The sequence below is a fragment of the Leptodactylus fuscus genome, chromosome 5 (genome assembly GCF_031893055.1).
Source record: "Leptodactylus fuscus isolate aLepFus1 chromosome 5, aLepFus1.hap2, whole genome shotgun sequence".
Taxonomy (NCBI): domain Eukaryota; kingdom Metazoa; phylum Chordata; class Amphibia; order Anura; family Leptodactylidae; genus Leptodactylus; species Leptodactylus fuscus.
In genome coordinates this window covers 197,629,994-197,654,055 of record NC_134269.1, presented here as the reverse complement: position 1 = coordinate 197,654,055, position 24,062 = coordinate 197,629,994, and the positions used below count along the sequence as shown (strand labels likewise).

Below are 24,062 nucleotides of genomic sequence, written 5' to 3'. Positions count from 1 at the left end.
AGATATAGAAATACATAAATAATTTCTAATTCCTGGTTGATTATATGGATTTTACAGTAGACGTTATACGTATGTGGTGCCACTGTTTTGTTTATATCTAGAGATGAGCGAACACTGTTCGGATCAGCCGTTCCGAACAGCACGCTCCCATAGAAATGAATGGAAGCACCTGGCACGGCGACCGGCCGCCGGCAAAGTGTACGTGCCAGGTGCTTCCATTAATTTCTATGGGAGAGTGCTGTTCGGAACGGCTGATCCGAACAGTGTTTGCTCATCTCTATTTATATCCAGATACATTAAGGGCTAGCTGCTGTAAGGGAGTCTTACTTACTTAGTTAGCCCTATAAAACCCCTTTGAGTAGAACAATCCTTATTCTTACATAGCAGGTCAATAGTGCAGGAAGGTGATTTCTTTTCAACTTCTCTGACGATTTTGGCTGCAGTTTCCATTCTATTCTGGTGCTGTCGCCTAAGAGATGCACTTATGGACATCAAAACCATTTGTTCAGTATTGCAGTTTGTAGTAGTGAATTGTGAAATGTTACAATAACTCCATCACTTTTTTTGTGTCTGGAAAGTGTTGTTCAGCCTGTACCTATTCTTGCAAATTCGCTTTCTTTCCAAAAAAAGAAAAGCATTCCATGGACTCCTTTAAGGAGTTGTCCCATCTCAAGGATCCTATCTATACCGGTAGCTTATGTAAATTGAAGACTTTTCCTAAATATATTGCTTTAGAAATTATGTTTTGTTTGCCTGCTATGTGAACTTATTTCTCCTATTGTTTACATAGCATTTCAAAAGTTAGACATAACTTTTCTTCATGACAAATTCAAATTCTTACGTGGAATCCCCCTAAACGTATTTTGTAGTGGTCTTCTACATAAATTTTCCCAGTTTACCCTAAATGGTAAAAGGAATCTATGACTACATCTAAAATTGGGCACAAGAAATCTCTTTACCAAACTAGAACTATTGATTGCCACTGTTTCTTTCTGCCAGCAACGCCATAGATATTTTTCTCTAGGTTCTTCTCTGAGGCTCAAAGATTCCATGGGACATCCCTTATAAGCAGGATGAGCAACATCAAGGACTTTGGACTGCTCCAGTGCTTTCTCGTTCTTTCCTGTATCCTCTGTACTTGTTCAGTCTTGGTGTCTTGAGCATTCAATATTCATAGCCATAATGCTTTATGATATGAATAACATTGAAATATATCCTCACTTATGATAGGTCTTCAAGATCAATGGATGTATCAATAACTTGCTAGTAACTGCAGAGTAGTCCTCCTTGTAAGATGGGCTCCCCAAAATGGCATTGCATTAAACAAACCTGATTGTTAAGTGACTTGACCTTTTGTGAGTGGTTCTTTATTTTTTTGTTGAAGATCTTGACCTCCACAGAATTTCACACCAAGGCTATGCTAAAATGATTGTTGACATACAGATCCATCATGAAGTCTTAGTTTTCAAGGGGGTTACAATCTACAGCAAGGCATAGAGTAGCACCCAGTCACTTAGTAGGGAAGAAACTACTTTTTACAGATGGCACCTTTCTTTGGCCTCCAGTGTGGAATGTGACATCACACAATACTTGGCCCAACAGTGGCAGACACACTTCTAGTCCAAGGCCTATATAGGGCACTGTCTCCTTTTAAGGCCAAATTTACATTCACTTGCACACCCAAATACTAACCCTTGAATGACTAATTGTGATACACAGGAAGATGAATAACACTTCACACTACTACCTCTGGGATATTGCAAAATCATGGACTACTGCTCATTCCATCCCTTGATACTACCAACACTGTCCAGCCAGGACTCGGTGTCCTTCACGCTTACCATCAGCTCTTATCTCACAGGTTGTAACTTGTTCCTCTGACGTACACATAGTTACTACACAGTGCTCCTCATTAATTCCTTTCTCTTCCTAATATGCCCTTCTGTTGGTTGTACCATGGATGTAGAGCTCCATACCACTGAATTGGATTACTCCGACTACAAGGTCCCCTTTTTGTGAAATGACAGCCAGACATCAGCAGGACCAAAATGGATTTGGGGGGACATGATCGAAAAAAAAATAATCAAAAAACGAAATACACATCATGATCTAGAGGTGGGGCTAAACAATTGTAAGTGAAGGGAGTAACATAACAAATACTGTAAAAGAGCAATAAGTATTAACTTCTTTACATGTTTCAGTTCAGATTCTCCTGTTTTTTTTTTTTTTGTTTTTTTTTGCTTTTTAGTATATTTTTTGGCTGGTTACCTGTGAGAAGTCACAGGATATTATACAATTCCATAGTTATTCTACAGTCAGATTGTTTTTGTCATTTTTGGATCTGGAGGGTTTAAAGCGAAGCATAAAGCATTGTACTTGCTGGTCGATGTACTTTTCGGTAAGAACTGTTGAGTTTTTGATGTTGCAGAAACCTTCTGCATGATGTTACTAATCTAGTCCTAAAATTTGTGTTTGGGGAAAGGGTGGCGCAAACCATCTGCATCCTGTTACTAATGTAGACCTTAAATTCTAGTGTTGTGTTCAGGGGAAGGGTCGCCCAATCCAACTGTATCATGTTACTAATGTAGACCTTAAATTCTAGTGTTGTGTTCAGGGGAAGGGTCGCCCAATCCAACTGTATCATGTTACTAACGTAGAACTTAAATTCTAGTGTTGTGTTCAGGGGAAGGGTCGCCCAATCCAACTGCATCATGTTACTAATGTAGACCTTAAATAATAGTGTTGTGTTCAGGGGAAGGGTCGCCCAATCCAACTGTATCATGTTACTAATGAAGACCTTAAAATCTAGTGTTGTGTTAAGGGGAAGGGTTGCCCAATCCAACTGTATCATGTTACTAATGTAGACCTTAAATTCTAGTGTTGTGTTCAGGGGAAGGGTCGCCCAATCCAACTGTATCATGTTACTAATGTAGACCTTAAATTCTAGTGTTGTGTTCAGGGGAAGGGTCGCCCAATCCAACTGTATCATGTTACTAACGTAGAACTTAAATTCTAGTGTTGTGTTCAGGGGAAGGGTCGCCCAATCCAACTGCATCATGTTACTAATGTAGACCTTAAATAATAGTGTTGTGTTCAGGGGAAGGGTCGCCCAATCCAACTGTATCATGTTACTAATGTAGACCTTAAATTCTAGTGTTGTGTTCAGGGGAAGGGTCGCCCAATCCAACTGTATCATGTTACTAACGTAGAACTTAAATTCTAGTGTTGTGTTCAGGGGAAGGGTCGCCCAATCCAACTGCATCATGTTACTAATGTAGACCTTAAATAATAGTGTTGTGTTCAGGGGAAGGGTCGCCCAATCCAACTGTATCATGTTACTAATGAAGACCTTAAAATCTAGTGTTGTGTTAAGGGGAAGGGTCGCCCAATCCAACTGTATCATGTTACTAATGTAGATCTTAAATTTTAGTGTGTTCAGTGGAAGGGTCGCCCAATCCAACTGCATCATGTTACTAATGTAGACCTTACACTCTAGTGTTGTGTTCAGGGGCAGGGTCGCCCAATCCAACTGTATCATGTTACTAAAGTAGACCTTACACTCTAGTGTTGTGTTCAGGGGCAGGGTCGCCCAATCCAACTGTATCATGTTACTAATGTAGACCTTACACTCTAGTGTTGTGTTCAGGGGCAGGGTCGCCCAATCCAACTGTATCATGTTACTAATGAAGACCTTAAATTCTAGTGTTGTGTTCAGGGGAAGGGTCGCCCAATCCAACTGTATCATGTTACTAATGTAGACCTTAAATTCTAGTGTTGTGTTCAGGGGAAGGGTCGCCCAATCCAACTGTATCATGTTACTAATGTAGACCTTAAATTCTAGTGTTGTGTTCAGGGGAAGGGTCGCCCAATCCAACTGTATCATGTTACTAATGTAGACCTTAAATTCTAGTGTTGTGTTCAGGGGAAGGGTGTATCTAGAGTTCTAGAACTCCACGTAGCCATTCCTCCCTACATGTCATACTGTGAAGAGGTCTTCGTACCAAGCAGCAAGGATTCAGTATTTTTGTAAATTTCCTGTATTTCTTGTTTTTTTTAACCACTAGCTAACTAGCTAAATTGGGGAAAAACACATGCCTTTAAGACAGACATTCATCCCACCACCATCCCACTCTCTGAAAAACAATTAAAGAACTTTGTGTTTCTCCGCAGCGCAGGGGGAACTTATCCGCCCCCTCCCTATGCTGCAGCTCGTCTCTGCCCATCACAAGCAGTTACTCTGCTGACTTCTCGGCCCCTGCTATATAAACTGAATCAGTAATCAGACATTGCTGCTGCTTGTCCTGTGGCTCCAGGCAGAGAGCTTAGACATTGTTAGATATGGGGGATGTGCATAAATGTTTCCTCTCTACCGCATCAGCAACCTAGTAAAATACCCGGCATTGTCAACGCATCGCAACAGCTGGCAGGACTGGGGCTTTGAAGTGGATAAAACAGGGTAAAAGGGTCGCGGGGTCACCAGGACGCTGTGCTATTAAATAGGTTGAGCTTTTTGTTTGCAATGACAGTCACTTACGGGGAATAAATTATTTAAAAAAATAAATAAAAATAAAATATTAATAATAATAATCCATGTTATTTAGGATTTTAATGAACAGTAGCCGTGCAAATGCCGCATCAAATTTTTACCAGAAAGTCTACTTTTTTTTTTCGGCTGCTTCTGAAGATGTTCTGCACATCACATATCTCACTGTTACCTTGACAACTGTAGATATTAATATATTACATCTACTGCAGTGTTTTCACTACATCGTTCGTTATGAAAATTGCATGAATTTACTGATGACCACAAGTATCACTTAACAAGCAATGTGTTTTGGCATTTAATAGGATTTTTGGAAACCTGCTATTTTATTCCCTAAGGAAACTTCAAATGCACAAATAACTGAATTATAATGAATATCTTTTCTGCTGAACAGCAAAACTGCTTGTACGGCTTTTTTTGTTCTATCAATGCAAGGAAATACTAATGAATGGGGCCAACAATAGCGGCTGCATTAACTAATTAATAGGTATTGTCATCCGGTATACTATTCTACATAGCAAGTATTTGCCCGGATTGCCTTATTATTTACACACAATAAACAGGTCATAAATGTTTATATCAAGTTCATCTTCATAGGGAACGAGAATTTATCAAGTTTGTAAACATCCTAATAAAATATTCACCTTGTCGCACGAACAAACCTCGGATATATAAACCAGCTATAAAAGGCGCGGCGTTAACGGACATGCACGAGACCTCTATGCCACAATAGAAAACAACCAATATTATGGTAGATGGCCATATCTATGTCTATTACAGATATATATATATATATATATATATATATATATATATATATATATATATTAAAGATATAGATATGACACAACAGATTCAAGTTATGCCTTTGATAGAAGATTAAAATTGTATGTACACAGTCCAGTCACATTAATGTGACCACCTGTCGAAATCCAGAATAACCGCCTTTCGCATAGGGGACCACTGCGAGACGTGCAGGAAGAAAGGGGGTTGTTGTGATGATGTCACTGGCATGTTGAGCCATGCCAACTCCAGGTTACGTGATTGAGCATCCATGACGCGAACAACCCGATCAAGGTGGTCCCACAGATTCTCGATTGGGTTCAAGTCCGGGGAATTTGATGGCCAAGGGAGTGCATTAAACTTATCCTGGTGCTCCTCGAACCACGCACGTACACTGCGAGCTTTATGACACGCCGCATTGTCCTGCTGGTAGATGCCATCATCTTGAGGATAAACAATTCACATGTAGGGGTGGACATGGTCCACAAGGATAGATGCATACTTGTGCTGATCCATCGTGCCTTCCACAATGATGAGTGCACCCAGATGGCTGATGACACGTGCCGTCTGCCATTGGTTATTTAACGTTGACGTCAAAAGTAGGTGGTGGTCACATTAATATGACTGGACTGTGTATATCTAAGTATTGTTACATTTTATATGACAAGTATCTCAAAATCGTTGGGATTCTCCCAAATTTAGAGAAACGAACAAAAGGCAGTAAAGTTTATAACCCCACTCCAAAGTGGATGTTCCCATTCAGTTTGAGGATGGTCCTGAAGTCTTTTAATGTTGGTAACTGTGCTATAGGATAGATATACGGTACTGTCTAAAGCATACCATGTTTATATAGACTTGCATTGACCTATAGACTCATTTTACGGCATTTTTTTTTACATAGTCGTTGTTTGCCCTTGACAACAATACCTTTTTTTATTTCTCAAATATTTCATACTGTGCAGCCACCGCAGAGAAGCATAAACCACAATCATGAGCAATCCTATGGAGTCTTTCCTATTATAGATGTATAGGACATGATGATAGATTCTATTGTAAATTTTTCATTGGTGTGAACATGACAAACGGAACCCAGTTATAAAATGGCACCTCCGATATATATTCACTTGACATACTCAGCACCTTCTATAGACTATGGTTAGTGCTTGTGCATGTTCATCAACATTTTAACAATAGTATGGGGAAAGCAGGGCATGTGCAGACCCTATAATTTAGTACAATAGGTTGAAATTTGATAGCAGGTGCCAACCACATTTATAGGGGTTTTCAGGGACTAAAAATATTGATGACCTATTCTAACCACTAATCAGCTGTTCTTTTTAGCCGGTACACAGGGAATGGAGTAGGAAGATGATAGCGCTGCTCTCCGTGTAGTGGCCAGTCCCGGTACTGCAGATCATCTCCCATTCATTTGAATGTGACCTAAGCAGCAAGGACTTAGTTCTGCCTCTGCACAGAGAACACAGCTGTCTGCATCCTGTTCCATTCTTTGCTGAGAATAGCTAATTGATGGAAATGGCGACGAACCCCTGTACATCACATATGAGTTAATATCTATATTCACTTTAGGATAAGTCATCGATACTTCTATCCTGGAAAGCTTATTTAACAAACCATACTCAATTTTCCATAAAGCCATGCCTTTAATTCTTTAAAGATAATACTTACCAAATACAGTTCTTGCAGGAACAGACTCTCTGTTGAGCCAAAATGATACCTGGGACAGTATGACTGTCATAATGCAGGGTAGGTAGGTTTGAATGACGAAGTAGCCAATTTTTCTTTTTAGGTGGAAATGCGTTGTCATGACAACATATTCACCTGAAACAAAAAAATATATAATATAATCATATATAATACGATATTAGTTAAGTTTTGAACCAATGACGGTGAGGTTGTCCTACCCAATTACATGTTTGAAAAGTGTTTGAAGTCATATACCTCTCTACTATGACCCATACTACTACTAATATTTGTCTATAGGAATAGCTTGGTTACGTGCTTCATGTTTGAAATAAGTACAGTATGGTTGGAACATCTGAACCCTTGGAATCTTCCATGCCTTTAAGGAGTCCAGCCGGTCTCCACTGTTTTTTTAATAGGCTGTTACTGGCTGGATTACTCCAGTCGGTAATGGATGTGCTGCCAACAACAGCTTCCCTCACTTCTTCTTAAGTCTTCAGCCTCCAGGGGGCCTGTGCACTACACATGATGTCATTCCATTGAAATCTGAACTCTTGGAATTGTCCATGCCTTTAAGGAGTCCAGCCGGTCTCCACTGTTTTTTTAACAGGCTGTTACTGGCTGGATTACTCCAGCCGATAATGGATGCACTGCCAACAACAGCTTCCCTCACTTCTTCTTAAGTCTTCAGCCTCCAGAGGGCCTGTGCACTACACATGATGTCATTCCATTGAAATCTGAACTCTTGGAATCGTCCATGCCTTTAAGGAGTCCAGCCGCTCTCCACTGTTTTTTTTAACAGGCTGTTACTGGCTGGATTACTCCAGCCGATAATGGATGCACTGCCAACAACAGCTTCCCTCACTTCTTCTTAAGTCTTCAGCCTCCAGGGGGCCTGTGCACTACACATGATGTCATTCCATTGGAATGGGATCGGAATCGGGCCAGTAAAGTGTATGCAGTATGGTGGGCCCTAGGAATCCCAGTCTGACACTGCCTAAACTCAATAGTTAGAATGGTTGTCCATATGTCGTATAATGTAGAATACCACAAGTACAAGTTGGTTTGTGGAATTTGTTAGCTGTCAAAATCAATTGTAAGTGCTATTGTAAAATTAAAGAGTGCTGAAGTGTGTGGTGACTAAAAATGACCTATTCTCTATTGTGTTATTAGCACCACATTCCAAATGGATTTTAGAATTGACATCAGCAAAAAAAAAAAAAAAAAGAATCCACATAAAAAAAACCTTGTAATTTGATTCATGAAATTGCGTTTTACAAACTAAGCATCAGTTCCACCATGACTGTGCAGACGTCAAGGTCCACAAAGATGTAGTTTGGTGCGTAGGAATTGAGTGACCAAATTAATGGGATATTTCCACCAGAGGCAAAGATAGCCGACATGGAAATAAAGCGCACCATCAACAGGACAGGAGTTATAGACATCACCAAATGTGGCTGTTCTTTTCTGTTTCTATAAAACCCATAGAGGTATATAGGAGTTATGGAAGAAGTGTCATTTGACCTATGTCATTTCATGTTACTATGTTACTCGTGAAGTTATGGAAACAGCATAGCTCAAATTGCTATTGCTGTTTCTGCAGCTCGTTTTTACCACTCTCTCAGATACGGAAACAGCACAGAGGAGGTTAGTCTCTTACATCTACCCTAAGGGTTGAGACTTAGAAGCAGATCTTCCCACCTCAGTAGTGATTTGCTGAGATAGGAATAATACTTTAATATCTGATTTTTAATGAGACGTTTGACAAACTCTCATATAGATTTGATGGTCAGCTCTTGTTATATTTTCTCCATATAGTGTATCTCAGAAAGTATGTCTCCATCTTTTTATATTTTTTTTGCCCACCCAATAAATACTAATTCTAATATACTTTGATTTTGTTCTCATTTTGTCATTATTGCCATAAAACTGCTGTTGGTGCCCCCACACAATATAATGTCCATCTACAGCCCCCACAGAGTATAACATAGAGTACAATGCCACACAGCATAGAACGGGTTTACATTGGATTCTAGACTGGTTAGGTTTGCTGATGGCTTCCACAGTTGGTTGGAGTAAGACCCATACTTGTTTGCTATGACTGGTAAGTTGCTTTGTTATTCTCTTGAGTTGTTTTTTTTTTCTCATGGGCCCTTAGGGAACACATTGTTGGTTGTACAATAGAATAAAGGGCATTGATAATTAGGCCTAGTTCATGTCTGCGTTCGGTATTCCATTTGGGGTGTTCACTTGAGGACCACTGAATGGAATACCGAATGCATTGACAAGCTGTGAGCTATAAAAGCACACAACGTTTGGGGTCTGTGTGTTTTCTGCGTGGTGTCCACACTAATCATGTGGAGGTGAAAGTAGTTTTGTGTTTAACACTTAGGTGGAACATAATATAGGGGACCCATGAAACTGGGGGCAGATAAAGGGGGGGGGGAGAACGGCATGACACTGGGGCAGATTAAGGGGGTGGGAAAATGGCATGACATTGGGGCAGATGAAGTGGGGGGAGAACAGCATGACACTGGGGCAGATGAAGCGGGGAGAACGGCATGACACTGGGGCAGAGACGAGGGGACATGAAACTGGGCAGATGAAGGGGGAGAATGGCATGAAACTGAGGACAGAGATGGAGGGGGGATATGAAACTAGGGGCAGATGAAGGGTGTATATGAAACTGGGTAAGAGATGAAGGGGGGACATATAATTTATGGGTGACTGTAGGAGGATTATACTGTGTGGAATCACATGAAAAATTAATGAGAATGGGCGGAGTCAACATAAAAGTGGGCGGGCCAAATTTGCCACTGCCGCATATTTTACTCCCTCTTTCTAGTCTTCAAAAGTTGGGAGGTACTGGTTAGAAGCGCAAGACCCCCTGGTAAGTAGGGCCCCGCTAAAGTCAATTGCCCAGGGCCCCGCAAACCCTGGATCTGCCACTGTCTCTCCACATGTTCCATGTGGACATCGTGTGGAAAACACACAGACCCCATTATAGTCTATGAGGTCTGTGTGCTTTCATTGCTCACAGCTTGTCAATGCATTCGGTAATCCAGTGTACACAAAGAAAGTAGGATACACAAGCTTCCACTAGTCCAAGACAATAAAAAATATATATATATATATATATTAAAAGGAAAGAAAGACGATTGAAAAAGTGACAACTTTTCCTTCACACATCATGGGCTTTGAAAATGGCTCCAATAAGGATCTGAAATGTGGCATGCTGCTGCCTTTCATTTATATATGTTTGTGTATATGTATGTACACATATACAGTACATATATACTGTCCTCTTGAAATAATAAAGGATCATCATATGAATTCCCCAGTGCTATTCATAGAAGAAGAGAATGAAAACAGCAGATACATTTAATTCCAATATTTAAACATCAGGATTTGTTATCTAGAAATTTGTACATAAAAGAACTTTTTGTTCTAGAAAAATGAGATTCCGAAAATGTGTTTTTAAACTTAGATGACAGATAAAAGAGCACTCCTTTCTCTCTTAAGAGAATCTGAATTAGTCGAAAAAATCATGTCTAGACATTGCTAGTGGATTATGCACAGAGCATTTCAAATACATTATTTTACTTCCAGCCTAGAAGGATGATGGCATTTATGCTCGGATGGTAAGCTAAAGAGAGAAATGTGACAAAACTCCTAATGTCTCTGAAATGTATTAGGAATGGGTTCTCGCTTATTCCACATTCTAAGTACATGGAGTCGGGAACTGCATGGTGACCAGTATTTAGAAACACTGCCTTGCTGTGCCGGTTTTTGGGTTTGATCAAGCACCATGAATGTTAATAGAATATCGTGAACACATATTAGTAAATAAGAATAATAAGAACACAGGGATATATTTCATCGAGAATGTTTCACATGACATACCATAGAAACAGTTACAAAAAAAAAATCTAGAGGGGCCACACGGTGGCTCAGTGGTTAGCACTGCAGCCTTGCAGCGCTGGAGTCCTGGTGTTCAAATCCCGCCAAGGGCAAAAAAACATCTGCAAGGAGTTTGTATGTTCTCCCCGTGTTTGCATGGATTTCCATCCCATATTCCAAAGACATACTGATAGGGAAAAATGTACATTGTGATCTCTATGTAGGGCTCACAATCTACATTAAAAAAAAAAAAAAAAAAAAAATCTAGAATATATTTAACAGGTTTAGGAAAGCTCCCACCAGTCAGCTCAGTAAAGGAGTTACTAAAGGAAAGTCATTCAATCCACAAGTCAGCTGAATGAAGATGGTACCTGTAAGGCAATTGCAATAGGAGCAATTCCCCAGTAGCTGCTGGTGAACCCTGGGGAAGGGGCATGACAAGACAGTGAGCCCTAAGCTGAGCCCACCACTGCCCCTACCTGCTTGCCTCACTGCCCTAGGCAGCAGAGGACAATTGGTAAAGAAGCCCTTCCTATATATAAGTGACAACACAGAATGCAGACAAGACAAACAACAACAAAGGGAGGTCAGCTAGCCAAGGGTCCGGTAACAGTCAAGCAATACAGGACAAAATTGTAATCCAAGAGAATAGTCACAAGGGAAGACAAGGGTCAGAGATCAGTAATACAATAGTAGCAGAAAGAGGAGCTTAGCAGGGACAAAGTCTAAGGACAGAGTCACAATAGCCAGAAAACCTGTGTGAGCTGATGGCCTGTATATAGACCCGCCCTGGGCTTGATTGGAAGACAGGCTGTCAGTCACACAGTCAAGGATAGAATTAACCATTTGATGAACAGAAGGAAACAAGGTGCAGGAGAGGGGTGTGGTGGAAATTCAATTACAGAGATACAGAGATAGATAATAGAGCAGTGTACGCGCCTCCTGTGCCGAAGCATTCGAGCAGAGGGTGGTGCGGTGACCCGAACAGGCAGAGACATTATAGTACCGAAGTATCAATAACCCTTCAGTGATGACTAGAGATGGGGAAACCACATGAGATTCATTCCATCCAATACTCATAGGTTCGCTTGTCTGATTTTTTTTCTCAGGCCGATTTTCAGATTCCAGAGTATACGTAGTGTAGGTCCAGCGGATGTTAGTAAGACTGTTATCTGTACTCAATACATAACATACCGTCTTACTAACCTCTTCTGCTGTTGCAGAGTCTGGTGGTCTCTCAATGTCGTCTTTGGACCTCTTCTAACCTCATAAATATCAGCAGTGTCCGGAGATCACTGAAGCCTCAGTGGTCACATGAAGAGCGCCAATGTAACAACATATATAATGATGCAAAATAGTACAAACCGGTTTGCTCATCTCTAGCGATAACACTGCATATAGTGTAGCTGACTTTGTACTGTGTCCTGTCTACCGAACATCTGCAAGTTTTAGATTTTGAAGTATTGGTACACCTCCAAAGACTTCTCTTCTCAAACTTCTCTTCTCAAAAACCAGCGTGCAGACACCTCGCAATTTCCAAAACCGGTGCAGTTTTGGAAATTGCATCATATCATTTATACCTACAGAAACACTGGCGGTTTCCCCATACGTATAACTGTAACAGAAAGTCTGCGGAGATATGTGGCCATTGTGGTTTTTCACGCAGCGCTTTTTTTCTGTGGGACGTCTCATGGGGCCTTAGCCTTATAATACTTGTAACAGGGGTACATAATTCTTTGTAATACCCACTTTAGATGCCACTGAACCCCTTCTTGCCCACAATTTAAGTAATTGATATTAAACACTAGAGATGAGCGAACAGTGTTCTATCGAACTCATGTTCGATCGGATATTAGGCTGTTCGGCATGTTCGAATCGAATCGAACACCGCGTGGTAAAGTGCGCCATTACTCGATTCCCCTCCCACCTTCCCTGGCGCCTTTTTTGCTCCAATAACAGCGCAGGGTAGGTGGGACAGGAACTACGACACCGGTGACGTTGAAAAAAGTAGGCAAAACCCATTGGCTGCCGAAAACATGTGACCTCTAATTTAAAAGAACAGCGACGCCCAGCTTCGCGTCATTCTGAGCTTGCAATTCACCGAGGACGGAGGTTTCCGTCCAGCTAGCTAGGGCTTAGATTCTGGGTAGGCAGGGACAGGCTAGGATAGGAAGGAGAAGACAACCAACAGCTCTTGTAAGAGCTAAATTCCAGGGAGAAGCTTGTCAGTGTAACGTGGCACTGACGGGCTCAATCGCCGCAACCCAGCTTTCCCAGGATCCTGAATGGAATACACTGTCAGTGTATTCCCGTATACCCGATATATACCCCGATACCCGTTCCAACGGTGTGCCCCCCCACCTTCACCCCAGAAATACCCTGCAAGTCCCCTAGCAATAGAATTGGGGCTATATACACCCACAATTTTTACTACTGGTATACAGTGCCATTGTCTGACTGGGAATTCAAAGAATATATTGGGAATACAAATACCCTCATTTCTTGCTACTGCCATATAGTGCCAGTTTCTGACTGGTAATTCAAAGAATATATTGGGGTTACGTGCACCCACAATTTTTACTACTGGTATACAGTGCCATTGTCTGACTGGGAATTCAAAGAATATATTGGGAATACAAATACCCTCATTTCTTGCTACTGCCATATAGTGCCAGTGTCTGACTGGGAATTCAAAGAATATATTGGGGTTACGTGCACCCACAATTTTTACTACTGGTATACAGTGCCATTGTCTGACTGGGAATTCAAAGAGTATATTGGGAATACAAATACCCTCATTTCTTGCTACTGCCATATAGTGCCAGTTTCTGACTGGGAATTCAAAGAATATATTGGGGTTACGTGCACCCACAATTTTTACTACTGGTATACAGTGCCATTGTCTGACTGGGAATTCAAAGAGTATATTGGGAATACAAATACCCTCATTTCTTGCTACTGCCATATAGTGCCAGTTTCTGACTGGGAATTCAAAGAATATATTGGGGTTACGTGCACCCACAATTTTTACTACTGGTATACAGTGCCATTGTCTGACTGGGAATTCAAAGAGTATATTGGGAATACAAATACCCTCATTTCTTGCTACTGCCATATAGTGCCAGTTTCTGACTGGGAATTCAAAGAATATATTGGGGTTACGTGCACCCACAATTTTTACTACTGGTATACAGTGCCATTGTCTGACTGGGAATTCAAAGAATATATTGGGGTTACGTGCACCCACAATTTTTACTACTGGTATACAGTGCCAATTTCTAACTAGGAATTCAAAATGCGCAAGGCTCCCGGAAAGGGACGTGGACGAGGCCGTGGGCGAGGTCGGGGGAATGGTTCTGGGGAGCAAGGTAGCAGTGAAGCCACAGGGCGTCCCGTGCCTACTCCTGTGGGGCAGCAAGCATTGCGCCACTCCACAGTGCCAGGGTTGCTTGCCACATTAACTAAACTGCAGGGTACAAACCTTAGTAGGCCCGAGAACCAGGAACAGGTCTTGCAATGGCTGTCAGAGAACGCTTACAGCACATTGTCCAGCAGCCAGTCAGACTCTGCCTCCTCTCCTCCTATTACCCAACAGTCTTGTCTTCCTTCCTCCCAAAATTCTGAAGCTTTACAGAACAATAACCCAAACTGTCCCTGCTCCCCAGAGCTGTTCTCCGCTCCTTTCATTGTCCCTCAACCTGCCTCTCCACGTCACGATTCCACGAACCTAACAGAGGAGCATCTGTGTCCAGATGCTCAAACACTAGAGTCTCCTCCATCTCCGTTCGATTTGGTGGTGGATGACCAGCAACCCACCCTCATCGACGATGATGTGACGCAGTTGCCGTCAGGGCATCCAGTTGACCGGCGCATTGTGCGGGAGGAGGAGATGAGACAGGAGTTGGAAGAGGAAGTGGTGGATGATGAGGACACTGACCCGACCTGGACAGGGGGGATGTCAAGCGGGGAAAGTAGTGTGGATGTTGAGGCAGGTGCAGCACCAAAAAGGGTAGCTAGAGGCAGAGGCAGAGGTCAGCAGCTTAGGCGAAGCCAGGCCACACCCGGAATCTCCCAAGATGTTCCAGTTCGTACCCAGCCCCGAAAAACTCCCACCTCGAGGGCACGTTTCTCGAAGGTGTGGAGTTTTTTCAAGGAATGCGCCGAGGACAGATATAGTGTTGTCTGCACAATTTGCCTCTCGAAATTGATTAGGGGCTCTGAGAAGAGCAACCTGTCCACCACTTCAATGCGCCGTCATTTGGAATCCAAGCACTGGAATCAGTGGCAGGCAGCAACGGCAGGACAAAGGCCGCCTGCCGTTCACGCCACTGCCACTGCCTCTGCCTCTGCCTCTGCCACTGCCACTGCTGACTGTGCTGGCGATGCACTCCAGAGGACGAGCCAGGACACCACTTCATCTGCCTCCGCCACTTTGTTGACTTCTACCTCATCCTCCCCTGGTCCTGTCTTATCTCCTTCTCCTGCACCATCAAAGGCACCATCAGGCGTTTCTTTACAACAACCCACCATCTCTCAGACATTGGAGCGGCGGCAGAAATACACTGCTAACCACCCACACGCGCAAACCTTGAACGCCAACATCGCTAAACTGCTGGCCCAGGAGATGTTGGCGTTCCGGCTTGTTGAAACTCCCGTCTTCCTGGACCTGATGGCAACTGCGGCACCTCGCTATGCCGTCCCTAGCCGTCACTACTTCTCCCGGTGTGCCGTCCCCGCCTTGCACCAGCACGTGTCACTCAACATCAGGCGGGCCCTTAGTTCCGCGCTTTGCACAAAGGTCCACTTGACCACCGACGCGTGGACAAGTGCATGCGGACAGGGACGCTACATTTCACTGACGGCACACTGGGTGAATGTAGTTGAGGCTGGGACTGCTTCCCAAACTGGCCCGGTGTACCTCGTCTCCCCGCCTAACATTCCTGGCAGGGACACGAGAAGAACACCCCCCTCCTCCTCCTCCTCTACCGCCTCCTCCTCCGCCACCGCCTCCTCCTCCGCCACCGCCTCCTCCTCCGCTGTTAGATTGACCCCAGCTACGAGTTGGAAACGTTGCAGCACTGGCGTTGGTAGACGTCAGCAGGCTGTGCTGAAGCTGATCAGCTTGGGGGACAGACAGCACACTGCCTCCGAGGTGAGGGATGCCCTCCTCGATGAGACGGCAATATGGTTTGAGCCGCTGCACCTGGGCCCAGGCATGGTCGTTTGTGATAACGGCCGGAACCTGGTAGCAGCTCTGGAGCTTGCCGGACTCCAACATGTTCCATGCCTGGCCCACGTCTTCAACCTAGTGGTGCAACGTTTCCTAAAGAGCTACCCCAATGTTCCAGAGCTACTGGTGAAAGTGCGGCGCATGTGCGCCCACTTTCGCAAGTCGACAGTAGCCGCTGCTAGCTTAAAATCTCTCCAGCAACGCCTGCATGTGCCACAACACCGGCTTTTGTGCGACGTCCCCACACGCTGGAACTCAACGTTTCAGATGTTGAATAGAGTGGTTGAGCAGCAGAGACCTTTGATGGAATACCAGCTACAAAACCCTAGGGTGCCACAAAGTCAGCTGCCTCAGTTTCACATCCATGAGTGGCCATGGATGAGAGACCTTTGTGACATCCTACGGGTCTTTGAGGAGTCCACAAGGAGGGTGAGCTCTGAGGATGCGATGGTGAGCCTTACAATCCCGCTCTTGTGTGTTCTGAGAGAATCCCTGATTGACATCAGGGATAACTCAGATCACACAGAGGAGTTAGGGATAGCATCCGATCCGTCACAGCTGGAGAGTAGGTCCACACATCTGTCCGCTTCACTGCGTTTAATGGAGGAGGAGGAGGAGGAGGAGGAGGAGGAAGAAGAGTTGTCCGATGATGTGATGGTGATACAGGAGGCTTCCGGGCAACTTCGAATCGTCCCATTGTTGCAGCGCGGATGGGTAGACATGGAGGATGAGGAGGAAATGGAGATTGAACTTTCCGGTGGGGCCAGAGGAGTCATGCCAACTAACACTGTGGCAGACATGGCTGAGTTCATGTTGGGGTGCTTTACAACCGACAAGCGTATTGTCAAAATCATGGAGGACAACCAGTACTGGATCTTTGCTATCCTTGACCCCCGGTATAAAAACAACATCTCGTCTTTTATTCCGGTAGAGGGGAGGGCCAATCGCATCAATGCTTGCCACAGGCAATTGGTGCAGAATATGATGGAGATGTTTCCAGCATGTGACGTTGGCGGCAGGGAGGGCAGTTCCTCCAGTAGGCAACCAAGTTCTCACCGGTCCACACAAACGAGGGGCACACTGTCTAAGGTCTGGGACACCTTGATGGCACCCCCTCGCCAAAGTGCCGCCACGGAGGGTCCTAGTGTCACCAGGCGTGAGAAGTATAGGCGCATGTTGCGGGAATACCTTTCCGACCACAGCCCTGTCCTCTCCGACCCCTCTGCGCCCTACACGTATTGGGTGTCGAAGTTGGACCTGTGGCTTGAACTTGCCCTATATGCCTTGGAGGTGCTGTCCTGTCCTGCCGCCAGCGTCCTATCTGAGAGGGTGTTCAGTGCAGCCGGTGGCATCATCACTGACAAGCGCACCCGTCTGTCAGCTGAGAGTGCCGACCGGCTCACTTTGATAAAAATGAACCACCACTGGATAGAGCCTTCATTTTTGTGCCCACCTGTGTAAAGCACCCCAACATGAAACTCCATGTCTGTACTCAACCTCTCCAATTCCTCCGCATCCTCATACTCATCCACCATAAGCGTTGCACAATTCTGCTAATACTAGGCTCCCTCCAACATGATTTCCCCCAACTCTGCTGGTTAGAGGCTCCCTCCACCCTGATTTCCACCAACTCTGCTGGTTAGAGGCTCCCTCCACCCTGCTTTCCCACAACTCTGCTGGTTAGAGGCTCCTTCCACCATGAATTTGCCCAAACTGGGCTGTTTAGAGGCTCCCTCCACCATGAATTGGTCCAAACTGGGTTTTTTAGAGGCTCCCTCCACCATGAATTGGTCCAAACTGGGCTGGTTAGAGGCTCCCTCCACCATGAATTGGTCCAAACTGGGCTGGTTAGAGGCTCCCTCCACCATGAATTGGTCCAAACTGGGGTGGTTAGAGGCTCCCTCCACCATTAATTGGTCCAAACTGGGCAGGTTAGAGGCTCCCTCCACCATTAATTGGTCCAAACTGGGCTGGTTAGAGGCTCCCTCCACCATTAATTGGTCCAAACTGGGCTGGTTAGAGGCTCCCTCCACCATGAATTTGCCCAAACTGGGCTGTTTAGAGGCTCCCTCCACCATGAATTTGCCCAAACTGGGCTGGTTAGAGGCTCCCTCCACCATGAATTGGTCCAAACTGGGGTTTTTAGAGGCTCCCTCCACCATGAATTGGTCCAAACTTGGCTGTTTAGAGGCTCCCTCCACCATGAATTGGTCCAAACTGGGGTGGTTAGAGGCTCCCTCCACCATTAATTGGTCCAAACTGGGCTGGTTAGAGGCTCCCTCCACCATGAATTTCCCAAAACTTGGCTGTTTAGAGGCTCCCTCCACCATTAATTGGTCCAAACTGGGCTGGTTAGAGGCTCCCTCCACCATGAATTTGCCCAAACTGGGGTGGTTAGAGGCTCCCTCCACCATTAATTGGTCCAAACTGGGCTGGTTAGAGGCTCCCTCCACAATTAATTGGTCCAAACTGGGCTAATTAGAGGCTCCCTCCACCATGAATTGGTCCAAACTGGGTTTTTTAGAGGCTCCCTCCACCATGAATTTGCCCAAACTGGGCTGTTTAGAGGCTCCCTCCACCATGAATTGGTCCAAACTGGGCTGGTTAGAGGCTCCCTCCACCATGAATTGGTCCAAACTGGGCTGGTTAGAGGCTCCCTCCACCATGAATTTCCCAAAACTTGGCTGTTTAGAGGCTCCCTCCACCATTAATTGGTCCAAACTGGGCTGGTTAGAGGCTCCCTCCACCATGAATTTGCCCAAACTGGGCTGTTTAGAGGCTCCCTCCACCATGAATTTGCCCAAACTGGGCTGGTTAGAGGCTCCCTCCACCATGAATTGGTCCAAACTGGGCTGGTTAGAGGCTCCCTCCACCATGAATTTGCCCAAACTGGGCTGTTTAGAGGCTCCCTCCACCATGAATTTGCCCAAACTGGGCTGGTTAGAGGCTCCCTCCACCATGAATTGGTCCAAACGGGTTTTTAGAGGCTCCCTTCACCATGAATTGGTCCAAACTTGGCTGTTTAGAGGCTCCCTCCACCATGAATTTGCCCAAACTGGGCTGTTTAGAGGCTCCCTCCACCATGAATTGGTCCAAACTGGGCTGGTTAGAGGCTCCCTCCACCATGAATTTCCCAAAACTTGGCTGTTTAGAGGCTCCCTCCACCATTAATTGGTCCAAACTGGGCTGGTTAGAGGCTCCCTCCACCATGAATTTGCCCAAACTGGGGTGGTTAGAGGCTCCCTCCACCATTAATTGGTCCAAACTGGGCTGGTTAGAGGCTCCCTCCACAATTAATTGGTCCAAACTGGGCTAATTAGAGGCTCCCTCCACCATGAATTGGTCCAAACTGGGTTTTTTAGAGGCTCCCTCCACCATGAATTTGCCCAAACTGGGCTGTTTAGAGGCTCCCTCCACCATGAATTGGTCCAAACTGGGCTGGTTAGAGGCTCCCTCCACCATGAATTGGTCCAAACTGGGCTGGTTAGAGGCTCCCTCCACCATGAATTTCCCAAAACTTGGCTGTTTAGAGGCTCCCTCCACCATTAATTTGCCCAAACTGGGGTGGTTAGAGGCTCCCTCCACCATTAATTGGTCCAAACTGGGCTGGTTAGAGGCTCCCTCCACAATTAATTGGTCCAAACTGGGCTAATTAGAGGCTCCCTCCACCATGAATTGGTCCAAACTGGGTTTTTTAGAGGCTCCCTCCACCATGAATTTGCCCAAACTGGGCTGTTTAGAGGCTCCCTCCACCATGAATTGGTCCAAACTGGGCTGGTTAGAGGCTCCCTCCACCATGAATTGGTCCAAACTGGGCTGGTTAGAGGCTCCCTCCACCATGAATTTCCCAAAACTTGGCTGTTTAGAGGCTCCCTCCACCATTAATTGGTCCAAACTGGGCTGGTTAGAGGCTCCCTCCACCATGAATTTGCCCAAACTGGGCTGTTTAGAGGCTCCCTCCACCATGAATTTGCCCAAACTGGGCTGGTTAGAGGCTCCCTCCACCATGAATTGGTCCAAACTGGGCTGGTTAGAGGCTCCCTCCACCATGAATTTGCCCAAACTGGGCTGTTTAGAGGCTCCCTCCACCATGAATTTGCCCAAACTGGGCTGGTTAGAGGCTCCCTCCACCATGAATTGGTCCAAACGGGTTTTTAGAGGCTCCCTTCACCATGAATTGGTCCAAACTTGGCTGTTTAGAGGCTCCCTCCACCATGAATTTGCCCAAACTGGGCTGTTTAGAGGCTCCCTCCACCATGAATTGGTCCAAACTGGGCTGGTTAGAGGCTCCCTCCACCATGAATTTCCCAAAACTTGGCTGTTTAGAGGCTCCCTCCACCATTAATTGGTCCAAACTGGGCTGGTTAGAGGCTCCCTCCACCATGAATTTGCCCAAACTGGGGTGGTTAGAGGCTCCCTCCACCATTAATTGGTCCAAACTGGGCTGGTTAGAGGCTCCCTCCACAATTAATTGGTCCAAACTGGGCTAATTAGAGGCTCCCTCCACCATGAATTGGTCCAAACTGGGTTTTTTAGAGGCTCCCTCCACCATGAATTTGCCCAAACTGGGCTGTTTAGAGGCTCCCTCCACCATGAATTGGTCCAAACTGGGCTGGTTAGAGGCTCCCTCCACCATGAATTGGTCCAAACTGGGCTGGTTAGAGGCTCCCTCCACCATGAATTTCCCAAAACTTGGCTGTTTAGAGGCTCCCTCCACCATTAATTGGTCCAAACTGGGCTGGTTAGAGGCTCCCTCCACCATGAATTTGCCCAAACTGGGCTGTTTAGAGGCTCCCTCCACCATGAATTTGCCCAAACTGGGCTGGTTAGAGGCTCCCTCCACCATGAATTGGTCCAAACTGGGCTGGTTAGAGGCTCCCTCCACCATGAATTTGCCCAAACTGGGCTGTTTAGAGGCTCCCTCCACCATGAATTTGCCCAAACTGGGCTGGTTAGAGGCTCCCTCCACCATGAATTGGTCCAAACGGGTTTTTAGAGGCTCCCTTCACCATGAATTGGTCCAAACTTGGCTGTTTAGAGGCTCCCTCCACCATGAATTTGCCCAAACTGGGCTGTTTAGAGGCTCCCTCCACCATGAATTGGTCCAAACTGGGCTGGTTAGAGGCTCCCTCCACCATGAATTTCCCAAAACTTGGCTGTTTAGAGGCTCCCTCCACAATTAATTGGTCCAAACTGGGCTAATTAGAGGCTCCCTTCACCATGAATTGGTCCAAACTTGGCTGTTTAGAGGCTCCCTCCACCATGAATTTGCCCAAACTGGGCTGTTTAGAGGCTCCCTCCACCATGAATTGGTCCAAACTGGGCTGGTTAGAGGCTCCCTCCACCATGAATTTCCCAAAACTTGGCTGTTTAGAGGCTCCCTCCACCATTAATTGGTCCAAACTGGGCTGGTTAGAGGCTCCCTCCACCATGAATTTGCCCAAACTGGGGTGGTTAGAGGCTCCCTCCACCATTAATTGGTCCAAACTGGGCTGGTTAGAGGCTCCCTCCACAATTAATTGGTCCAAACTGGGCTAATTAGAGGCTCCCTCCACCATGAATTGGTCCAAACTGGGTTTTTTAGAGGCTCCCTCCACCATGAATTTGCCCAAACTGGGCTGTTTAGAGGCTCCCTCCACCATGAATTGGTCCAAACTGGGCTGGTTAGAGGCTCCCTCCACCATGAATTGGTCCAAACTGGGCTGGTTAGAGGCTCCCTCCACCATGAATTTCCCAAAACTTGGCTGTTTAGAGGCTCCCTCCACCATTAATTGGTCCAAACTGGGCTGGTTAGAGGCTCCCTCCACCATGAATTTGCCCAAACTGGGCTGGTTAGAGGCTCCCTCCACCATGAATTTGCCCAAACTGGGCTGGTTAGAGGCTCCCTCCACCATGAATTGGTCCAAACTGGGCTGGTTAGAGGCTCCCTCCACCATGAATTTGCCCAAACTGGGCTGTTTAGAGGCTCCCTCCACCATGAATTTGCCCAAACTGGGCTGGTTAGAGGCTCCCTCCACCATGAATTGGTCCAAACGGGTTTTTAGAGGCTCCCTTCACCATGAATTGGTCCAAACTTGGCTGTTTAGAGGCTCCCTCCACCATGAATTTGCCCAAACTGGGCTGTTTAGAGGCTCCCTCCACCATGAATTTGCCCAAACTGGGCTGGTTAGAGGCTCCCTCCACCATGAATTGGTCCAAACTGGGCTGGTTAGAGGCTCCCTCCACCATGAATTTGCCCAAACTGGGCTGTTTAGAGGCTCCCTCCACCATGAATTTGCCCAAACTGGGCTGGTTAGAGGCTCCCTCCACCATGAATTGGTCCAAACGGGTTTTTAGAGGCTCCCTTCACCATGAATTGGTCCAAACTTGGCTGTTTAGAGGCTCCCTCCACCATGAATTGGTCCAAACTGGGGTGGTTAGAGGCTCCCTCCACCATGAATTTGCCCAAACTGGGCTGTTTAGAGGCTCCCTCCACCATGAATTGGTCCAAACTGGGTTTTTTAGAGGCTCCCTCCACCATGAATTGGTCCAAACTGGGCTGGTTAGAGGCTCCCTCCACCATGAATTGGTCCAAACTGGGCTGGTTAGAGGCTCCCTCCACCATGAATTGGTCCAAACTGGGGTGGTTAGAGGCTCCCTCCACCATTAATTGGTCCAAACTGGGCTGGTTAGAGGCTCCCTCCACCATTAATTGGTCCAAACTGGGCTGGTTAGAGGCTCCCTCCACCATGAATTTGCCCAAACTGGGCTGGTTAGAGGCTCCCTCCACCATGAATTGGTCCAAACTGGGGTTTTTAGAGGCTCCCTCCACCATGAATTGGTCCAAACTGGGGTTTTTAGAGTCTCCCTCCACCATGAATTGGTCCAAACTGGGGTTTTTAGAGGCTCCCTCCACCATGAATTTGCCCAAACTCTGCTGGTTAGAGGCTCAATCCACCCTGATTTTCAAAACAAATGTTGGTGCCAACCTCAACTTACTACAAGGGCCAAATTCACTGCTGGTGACAAGCTCTCCTCACTGCAAGTGCCAAATACACATGTTTCAAGGTGTTTTCCTACTGTCAGAGAGGTGGTATTGAGTGTGTAAAGTGTGTAGTTGTTAGGCTGTGATGTTGGGGTAATAGAGGGTCTTTGGTGTGTTAGATGCCCCCAGACATGCTTCCCCTGCTGTCCCAGTGTCATTCCAGAGGTGTTGGCATCATTTCCTGGGGTGTCATAGTGGACTTGGTGACCCTCCAGACACGGATTTGGGTTTCCCCCTTAACGAGTATCTGTTCCCCATAGACTATAATGGGGTTCGAAACCCGTTCGAACACACGAACATTGAGCGGCTGTTCGAATCGAATTTCGAACCTCGAACATTTTAGTGTTCGCTCATCTCTATTAAACACCCTCCTCTTTGTAAAAACAGCAAAAGGGACGGTATAGAGTGTATTACATTATTTTATAATATAAGGGACAGATATATATATATATATATATATATATATATATATATATATATATATACCTTACACTGCGACTGATGAAGAACCTTTGTTTTAAATCAATACATGGTTGATGCAAGATACTGAGATCCTTACAAGAGTCATCCATAAAAGTCGGCTCCTGTAGGAAGAGATAAGTAGAGCCAAGGTGGAGCAGAGATACTTGTCTCAATATACTTGTACCGCTCTGACGCCAAAGTATAATGGTTAGATAACTATTATTTAAGGATTTTTTTCAATTTTCGTGTTATGGGAAAATACACATGTATCACATAATGTTACAGACTTGAAAAGCAAACCTATCATGGAAAACCGCGTCCCATAGCTTACAACGCAGTACCCATAGTGTCATCTTTAGCTCCCTAGAATTAAATGAATGCCTCATGAGAGAAGATCTTCAAAGGGAAACGCGCTGTAA

The 24,062-nt window shown here is 45.4% G+C and overlaps 1 protein-coding gene across 1 annotated transcript in view; it reads right to left on the bottom strand.

The window, feature by feature from the left end:
* GABRA1 (gamma-aminobutyric acid type A receptor subunit alpha1) overlaps positions 1–24,062 on the bottom strand; it is a 115,694-nt gene that overhangs the window by 5,648 nt on the left and 85,984 nt on the right. The window contains exon 8 of the mRNA XM_075275029.1: positions 7,013–7,165. Within this exon, the coding sequence (XP_075131130.1) occupies positions 7,013–7,165 (153 nt within the window). The remainder of the gene's footprint in view (positions 1–7,012; positions 7,166–24,062) is intronic.